This window comes from Cynoglossus semilaevis, chromosome 20, assembly GCF_000523025.1.
Source record: "Cynoglossus semilaevis isolate Cse_v1.0 chromosome 20, Cse_v1.0, whole genome shotgun sequence".
In the NCBI taxonomy this organism is placed as follows: Eukaryota; Metazoa; Chordata; class Actinopteri; order Pleuronectiformes; family Cynoglossidae; genus Cynoglossus; species Cynoglossus semilaevis.
Genome location: NC_024326.1, coordinates 15157992 through 15166775, shown reverse-complemented (window position 1 = coordinate 15166775; position 8784 = coordinate 15157992). Strand labels below are relative to the sequence as shown.

The window sequence follows — 8784 nt, the reverse complement described above, 5'->3', positions numbered from 1 at the left end:
GATACGTATCATGTCGCCAACACGCAGCCCGACTCTAATTGCAGACGTGCTACGTCGGTTGTGGCCTGTAGGTGGCCTCACCTTGCTCCAGATACTCCAGACTGGACTTCTGCCTCTTCAGGATGGTGCACATGCGACCAAGAGCCGCTCTCTTCAGCTGTTTACACCGATACAGAGAGTCTCCGTATTTCATCAGACGCACGTAGTCTTTAGCAACGCTGCGGAGTCGGAGGAAACACAGTTAACACACAACTGTACCAGTACACCTGGTAACAACAACAACCAGCAGCGACCTGGTCCCTGCCTGGACTACTGTGAGACAGCACTGTTGGTCCACTGACGCCTCCGTCACCAAGTCCACAGCTGTTAGTTTGTCACTTTAGTTTGAGATTCTTTACTTTAGGCTGACTGTAGTGATACGCACTGACCACAGGAGGCAGCGGTGGACCAGCAGCTACTGTTTCTCTGTCAACTTAAATCACAGAAAAGGTGAGACGGTCTTACTTGTCAATCAGATTCTTGGCAATGTTTATCTGACCCAGGGCTAGCTTGTAGTGATCTTTATCGTACAAAACATTCATCAGGTCAGCGTAAAACGGATGGATGTCCTGAGGAGGCAAAAACAAACGGCGTTGTCAGACAAAAAGAAAAAACATTCCTGATAATAAGTCAGTCAGTATGGATGTATTTTCAGACTCACGTCAAGTTTGGGGAAGTCGGCGAGGATCTGCGTGAGGCGGTCGTGGTAGTTCTGCTGCGTGAACTTCACCTTTCGCATGTAGAAGTGTCGGATGCGATGAATCTGGTAATGTTTGTGTATCACCGTGGGCGTCTTCCTTTGTGTCTTGGACAAAGTGATGTCGATGAATTCCTGCAGGGAGCGCAGACACACACTTTGACCAGGAGAGTTTGAAGACACTGACGTTTAGGTACAGCAGGACATTAAGGTCTGACTTTTATGGACGGAAGAGACTCATACATTACTGACATGGTTCTACTACTGACAACTTCTAACCAGTTCAGTTCAGTCCAACAGAACTTCCGGCCTTTTTTCCCAATCAAAATAATTGAATTTATTGAAAAACAAAAACAAACAGGTATCTTGTACAAACTAATTTAGGTCAGAATAAAATTGAACAGTAAATTCAGCGTTTTAACCGGAACCATATTGAGATAACTGTAGATTTAGAACTGGGTCCAGAGTGTTGCCGCTCTGGGACACTATTTATACGGACGTTTGACTGGATAAAACTTTGATTAAAGGGAGAGCGGCCCTTCTTCCTCTGCAGCAGCACAACACGTGTTTTTTTTTTGCCACCGTGTTTCTCGACTGTAGTTTCACTTAAACAAAATCAGAAACGGCTTAAAGTAAACCGCGTTCACAAAATCAACAACAACTGTAAATTCACACTCACCTTGGCGGTGGGTACCACCATAATCTTCTTAAAATTATAAAGTGCCATTTTGTCCGGACACGTTGAGGTCCGCTGACACCACGAGAAAAGAGAACCTCCACTTCCGCCACGGCCGGATATTACGCATACTATTGTACCATTCTTCCGAAAAAAAAATAAAATAAAAACACTATATTGTTAAGAATATGTATAGGATTATATGACATAATTAGATTATAATAATTAAAACGATAAAATAACGCGGTTATTTTTTCTACCGCCTATTTCTGTTTGTAAAGAAACGTAGTTTGGTTGTAGAAAGTTAGGGACGGTGGTGAACCAATCAAATAAATAATTCTAATAAATGTTGTAATATATATTATATAAAAAGCTCCGGATGGCTGGCTTGACTATTGAATTGTTGGGTTTATTTATATTGTGCTAATTTGAGAAAGATACCGCACTAATGTTAAATTCTATCGCAGATAATGTTTCATTCTGAACCGTCGCACAGTTCATAAATGTATCCTGTCTTTGATCATGGGCTGAAAACCAAGCTTTGAATTAGAATTCACTTTAGAATTCACTCAAAACAGTGAGAAAACAGTGAAGAAAAACAATTTTTATACTCCATGTTTGTTGTTATTCGTGGTGATAACAGCCAATCAGCAAACGAAGAAGTGTTTTGGCCACGCCCACAGACGACTGATCACGAGTGGCTCCGCGTGCGCACACTTACCTGGGCTGGACCAATCAGGACGACCAACTGTGAGCGTGAGGGAGGGGGAGGGGCTGTGTGTGACAGCTTCAGAGCAGCAACAGCAAAGACCGGATCCACATGAAGATGTCTCACTCTGATCCGGAAACCAGTCCGACTTCAGCCACAGTGTTCCTGTCCTGCACTGACGTCATTTATCATGTCAACGATGATGAAACAGAGAATCCCATTGAATTTTTAAAGGTGTAATGTCACGATTTGTTTTATATTTTATTCTTGCATTTATTTATTTATTATTTTTATCTGAATGACGACTTTAATAACGGTTGATTACTGAAAAATGGCATTTTACATAATTCCCGTTGTCCATGTATTCACCATCTCTCAGCTCAATACTGGTCTACTCTACATTAATCAACTGTTTTTGTCACATAAACAAATTGAGAATAGTTCATATTTAATATTCATATTTAGTGTGACTTCTTATATCAGAATTATTTCATATTTTACAGGACTGTCGTTTTGTACGTCTCATTATATAAAATGGACAACTATTCTATTATTGTTTTGAATGGAAGTAAACGTCTAACTTATAACGTAATTATTGTCATTTAATCCGTTGAAATGTGGAAGTTCTGTCTCAGGAGTCACCATTTTCACAATCTTTAGATTTTATTTTTACTTTATTTACAGAACGTTTAAATTCTGTTTTCAGCAGCCTCATCGTCCGCGTCGACGATCTTTGTGCTGCACACGACAGGGAAAGGAAACAGTTTCTTCTTCTTCTTCTTCCACTTCTTCTCTGTGTCTCTTCTGTCGTTCTTGGAGCTAAAAACGTTTGTTGGTTTCGGACCTTTGGGGTAGACGAGCCGTCACTCCCCGCGTTCTCATTTGTTTTTCCGCTTGTTGGAGCATCTCTCGGCGGACGGAAGCCCCGCTCACCGACGCTTTAGGAAAACGAGGCGCCACATTAATCGAACACGGCTGCGCCAAAACTAGTGCTAGTTAGCAACATAGCTGAGTCTGTGCTGGTCGGAGGGAGCGGTTTGATATTGACATTCATTCTGCAATTATTTTTATTTCCCTTCATTGGTTTAAGTGTTCCTGGAAGGAAAAGTTGTGTCCGGGTTTCAGCACCAGGCGAAGCGTCACTCACGGGACACCTGAAGCCTCGCTGCGGTCAGGTTTGAGCCGGTTGTCGCTGGCTCTGCTGCTAAGTCACACCGCTGCGTATTTACAGGCTGGAAGCCCGTTGACTGGAGGCCCGAGTCCAGCGCCACCATCCGCCGCCACAGTGTTTGCATCGGTCCGCATAGAAAAGTGACAGGTGAGTGGAGACATCACACACACACACGCACACACACATACACACATACACACACAGAGACAGGGCAGCGGTCACACGCCTACATCCAGCTGAGGCTTGTGTGGAGCCAGGCTCGGCGAAAAGGTGACGCAAACACTGGCAGGTGAACTGGGAGACGGTTGTTGATGTTGGTGTGAATCTGCAGAACTGAGAACACGCTGACGAACACGGCTGTGGTCAAATATCGCGGTTTATTGATTGATCGTTACTATAACTCTCTCGTGTTTCCTGCATTGCGTCTTCAGCCGAAGTTGCAGTGATTGCGGTGAAGTGGTTCCAAAAGTCGGAGTGGAGTAGGCTAGGTCGGCGTGAGGCACAAAACAAACGTTTGACGGTTCAAGTCAGTCACATGTTGTCAAGGTTCAGGCCTGGAGGCACAGCACGAGTACCTGGAACTGTTGGAGCCTCTGATCATGTGCGTGTCTCGACTGTACGTTTCCATCATCTTGTCACTTTTCCAATCACAGTTCTCCCGTGACCTACTGCCCCCTAGAGTTGTTTCTTGGTGAAGAGTTCCATGGTTGGACGGTGAAACAGTTCCTGGTGGAGTCACGGTTCCCGACCAGTAAATATGGTCTAAAAGAGTCGGCTGGTTCTGGGGGTTTGGGGCGACCTTGAACCCCTGAAAGAGTTTAAACTGAGATCTAAAACTGTTCGTTAAGAAACTTAAAGTTAACGAAGTCGTATACAGTCGGGCTTCAGATTAAGAACTCCCTGAAATACGAGTTTTCCAAGTTACGACTAAGTAACTTTTGCTGGATTTTCCTTGTGGTACGAGCTCCATTTTTCCACTCAACACTGTGTGGCGCTGTCTCCCTCACTGTCCCTCTCCGGGAAAACAATAACATAAAATGTTTTCATAAATATTATTATTTAATGTTATTAATATATTTGTTTATATCTGTGTTTTTCGTGTTTACATCGGGGGGTAATTGAATGAATTAATGGTGAATTTCTGCAGGGCTGGAACTAATTAATTGATTTTTAATTTTTGATTAAACTGGTGTCTTGAAGCCCCCCCCACAGAACCCCCCCCTCCGTCCTCCACTGTTACACACCAGGAATTTATTCAAAATGCTGCTAAAAATATTTCAAACCCAAACCAGTTTTAGAACCAACACGAGCCTCCTGTGGTTCTAGAAAAAAATAAAAAATACAAATGCCACCACTGGTCCTGGAACCAGAGTTTGAGAACAGCGTGTGAGTGAGTATGTGGTTCAAAGGTCGGCCACTGTATGCTAACACTGGGCCTCTGTCAGAAACAGACGTCTGATTGTTGTGGTCCAGATTATCAGTGCTTTACAAAGGGCCGCGGCAGGACAGGAAGTGAGGTGTTTCTACACACACACACACACACACACACACACACACACACAGAGGGTGAATACAGCCAAACATTTCAAAGATTGTTAAAGTTGAGGATGTTGATGTAAAATCAGGTAGTGGTGGCCAAAGCCTTGGCTCTCGGCCCTCGTGGTGCGCTCCAGGTCAGTACCAGACGGATGGTGAACTAATGATGCGTTGGATGTCCTCAATGTTCTTGGCACCTGGAGGAGGTGCTCAACATCTCACCTGGATCTAAGCTGTGTTGATGTCAAACCTGCAGCCTTTGATTGGACTCCATCAGTGATTGATTTGTTTGTCTTTTTTGTTTATACCACACATGTTCTCCAGCGTGCGGTGACTCAAAACATCATCATTTAGGACTTAAAAATGAAATGAAACCGTTTCATTTTTAAAATTTTTTTTTTTATTTATTTGTTGTGGTTTTCCCCGGCAGCTTACCTGGTGACGCAGAGACTTCTCCCTGAGGAGCCTAGACGCAGACGGCTCATGACTTCTGACCAGGACACAAAAGTCGTCGCTGAACCACAGGTGCAGCAAGTGCAAGAGGCAAAAGAAAACTCTCATTCGGTGAGTGTGGCTTTGAACTCCTCGTCCTGGAGGAAAATGTCTCCAGGTGTCTTCATGTCATGGGTTGAAGTCTTCTGTCCACCAGGGTGTGTGGTTGATACCTGAAGTGTGTGTCTGTGGCCACAGAGATGCTAGAGGTTAGCCTGGTGCTAGCTAAAGAGGCTAAAATTACAGTTAGAAAATGAGCTAAGACTAAAGAACTTTCACAGATGAATAAAAAATGTAAATTGTAAATCTAACCGCGTGGCTCATCAACAGCTAACGGTTAGCCACACACTCTGTGAAAATGACGGTACCTCAGAACTGTTTGGAACTTTTCACCAATGTGTTGTCGATGCGTTGAAGCGTTCAACAGTGAGCTGTAGAATCTGTGTCATCAGCGCTCCATTAGCCGTGCCTGCTGTGCGGAGGTCGGACATTTACCAGGCAGCTGTAAACAAAGCTGACCTGGAGGACCGGGGGTGTGAAGTCACTCAGCTGAGACGGTGGAGCAGCGGAGTTGACACTGACCTAATTATGGACAATTAGACAAGAAAGCTTCATTCCACACAGTCCTGCCCTGATTCACCTGGAGTTGATTTCCACACTTATTATCTGACGGAACACACACACACACACACACGCGCACGCACACGCACACACAGCTCATGTAGGGTCATAACCATGACCTGTTTTCCTTCCTCGGCTCATGAGCCTGGAGTCAGTCTATTGATTATTTTCTTCCTTGTTGAAAACAGAGAGCGTCAGAGGTCAGGGGTCAGAGGTCAGCTCTCAAACGTTTCCAAAGGAACACCAGCTTTGTGCCGAGTCAGGAGCGTTAGCCACTTAGCTGCTAAGACCTGGACAATCACACACACACAGTCAGGACCCTGGTGACTGAGGCAATAAACCAAAGGTGCTTGAATTGACCTGGAGGTCTCCAGGTCTCTGAGTGACAGTTGATTGGCTCTGACCTCGGTTCTTCTTCTTCTTCTTTTTCTTCTTCTTCCTCTTCTTCTTCTTCTTCTTTTCTTTTTCTTCTTTCTCCTCTTTTTCTTCTTCTTTTCTTTTTCTTCTTCCTCCTCTTTTTCTTCTTCTTTTCTTTTTCTTCTTTCTCCTCTTTTTCTTCTTCTTTTCTTTTTCTTCTTCTTTTCTTCTTCTTCTTTTTCTTCTTCTTCCTCTTCTTCTTCTTTTCTTCTTCTTTTCTTTTTCTTCTTCCTCCTCTTTTTCTTCTTCTTTTCTTTTTCTTCTTCCTCCTCTTTTTCTTCTTCTTGTCTTTTTCTTCTTCTTCTTCTTTTCTTTTTCTTCTTTCTCCTCTTTTTCTTCTTCTTTTCTTTTTCTTCTTTCTCCTCTTTTTCTTCTTCTTTTCTTTTTCTTCTTTCTCCTCTTTTTCTTCTTCTTTTCTTTTTCTTCTTCCTCCTCTTTTTCTTCTTCTTGTCTTTTTCTTCTTCTTCTTCTTTTCTTCTTCTTTTCTTTTTCTTCTTCTTTTCTTCTTCTTCTTCTTCTTCTTCTCCTTCTCCTTCTCCTTCTTCTCCAGGAATCAGTCAAGGTTTCAGACCTCAACCCCAATGCCAAGGCATGGGCCAACCACGTGTTTAACCTGGACCCCACTGGGAGCGCTGACACCCCCACTGCTGCCCCGCAGCCATGGAAGGACACCTGCGACAGTTCGGCCGACCCCGGCCCAGAAGGTGAGAGTGGGTGTTGTTGTGTGGAACAACTCGGGGTTCGCGGTTTTCTCTGGTACAGTTTACAAAAAGAAAAAAGAAAACCTCCATTTAACTTTTATTACGAGCTCTTGGTGCCTAAAGTGGGGGGCGTGCCCCTGGAGGAGGTTGAGGGAATGAAGGCATTGAGAGAGAGAGAGAGAAGGACGGTCCCAGTCAGAAGCAGCGTGATTGGCTCACTCTGATATTTGATCACGAGGTTCTTGACAGTTCCAGAGTCGGGAGTGAACATCAAAGCCAGAGACAGCTGGTCAGTTATTTACACCTGGACTGAAGTAGTACCTCCTACTGGTTAGAGACGGTACTACATCAGTTTCATCCGACAAACCAGTGTCTTGAAGGGACAGTTACGCAGAGCTTTGATCATCAAAGCCGACCAGAGAAATCTCAAAACAACAGAGTCGCTGAGTAGAAGTAACAAACACAGACGGTGCAGAGAAACTCTTAGCACCTGCTGCAGGGACTCAGCGACGACACTGAAGGGCTAGCTAACGGTCCCAGTCAGAAGCAGCGACGACACTGACGGGCGAAGTGACGGGACCAGGCGGAAGCAGCGACGACACTGAAGGGCTAGCTAACGGTCCCAGTCAGAAGCAGCGACGACACTGACGGGCGAAGTGACGGGACCAGGCGGAAGCAGCGACGACACTGAAGGGCTAGCTAACGGGACCAGTCAGAAGCAGCGACGACACTGACGGGCGAAGTGACGGGACCAGGCGGAAGCAGCGACGACACTGAAGGGCTAGCTAACGGGACCAGTCAGAAGCAGCGACGACACTGAAGGGCTAGCTAACGGTCCCAGTCAGAAGCAGCGACGACACTGACGGGCGAAGTGACGGGACCAGGCGGAAGCAGCGACGACACTGAAGGGCTAGCTAACGGGACCAGTCAGAAGCAGCGACGACACTGAAGGGCTAGCTAACGGGACCAGTCAGAAGCAGCGACGACACTGAAGGGCTAGCTAACGGGACCAGTCAGAAGCAGCGACGACACTGACGGGCTAGCTAACGGTACCAGTCAGAAGCAGCGACGACACTGAAGGGCTAGCTAACGGGACCAGTCAGAAGCAGCGACGACACTGACGGGCTAGCTAACGGGACCAGTCAGAAGCAGCGACGACACTGACGGGCTAGCTAACGGCGCTACCGTTTGTGTCTCAGACTATGAAGCCTCTGAGGACCAGGCCAATAAGGAGCCTCTGCTGACGGACCCAGATGAGCCGCCGCCAGTGCCAGTGATGCCGGCCCCCGTGACCCCTGTGACCCCCGTGACCCCGGTCAACCTGGAGTGTGGCGAGCCGGTCTTTACAGAGTACCCTGAGTCTGTGCAGCCCGGACACACAGGTCTGTCTGTGTCTGTCTGTCTCTCTGTCTGTCTCTCTCTCTGTCTGTCTCTCTGTCTGTCTCTCTCTCTGTCTGTCTCTCTGTCTGTCTCTCTCTCTTCTCTGTGTTGTTTCAGTGTTAAAACCTAGATGTAATGATCAGACGTTAGCATTGTAGCAGCTAGCTAGGTAACAGGTTAGCCGACAGTGCGGTGACATCATGACTGAATGTTGAAGTGCTCTAACGGGATTGGTCGTCTGTGTGTGAACAGGAAGTGAAGTCCAGCCTGAGAACCCACAGGAGGACCTGAGGGAGCACCTGAAGAAGACGCTGGAGTTCTGTCTTTCCCGGTGAGAACATGACC

At 46.0% G+C, this 8784-nt stretch overlaps 2 protein-coding genes across 3 annotated transcripts in view; one reads left to right on the top strand and one right to left on the bottom strand.

Annotated features, from left to right (window-relative positions):
* Positions 1 to 1556, bottom strand: part of gtpbp4 (GTP binding protein 4) — a 6012-nt gene extending 4456 nt beyond the window's left edge. The window contains exons 1-4 of the mRNA XM_008335056.3: positions 1416 to 1556; positions 701 to 871; positions 505 to 608; positions 82 to 218 (exon numbers count right to left, since the gene is read on the bottom strand). Of these exons, the coding sequence (XP_008333278.1) occupies positions 82 to 218; positions 505 to 608; positions 701 to 871; positions 1416 to 1463 (460 nt within the window). The 5' untranslated portion in view covers positions 1464 to 1556. The remainder of the gene's footprint in view (positions 1 to 81; positions 219 to 504; positions 609 to 700; positions 872 to 1415) is intronic.
* A 1332-nt stretch (positions 1557 to 2888) lies between these two features.
* Positions 2889 to 8784, top strand: part of larp4b (La ribonucleoprotein 4B) — a 10912-nt gene continuing 5016 nt past the window's right edge. Inside the window, exons 1-5 of one of the 2 annotated variants that reach the window (XM_008335057.3) lie at positions 2889 to 3439; positions 5259 to 5392; positions 6909 to 7062; positions 8259 to 8441; positions 8692 to 8770. In XM_008335057.3, the coding sequence (XP_008333279.1) occupies positions 5312 to 5392; positions 6909 to 7062; positions 8259 to 8441; positions 8692 to 8770 (497 nt within the window). In that variant the 5' untranslated portion in view covers positions 2889 to 3439; positions 5259 to 5311. Of the gene's footprint in view, positions 3440 to 5258; positions 5393 to 6137; positions 6288 to 6908; positions 7063 to 8258; positions 8442 to 8691; positions 8771 to 8784 lie in introns of those variants that run through there. The other variant, XM_025066066.1, reaches the window with a different exon arrangement.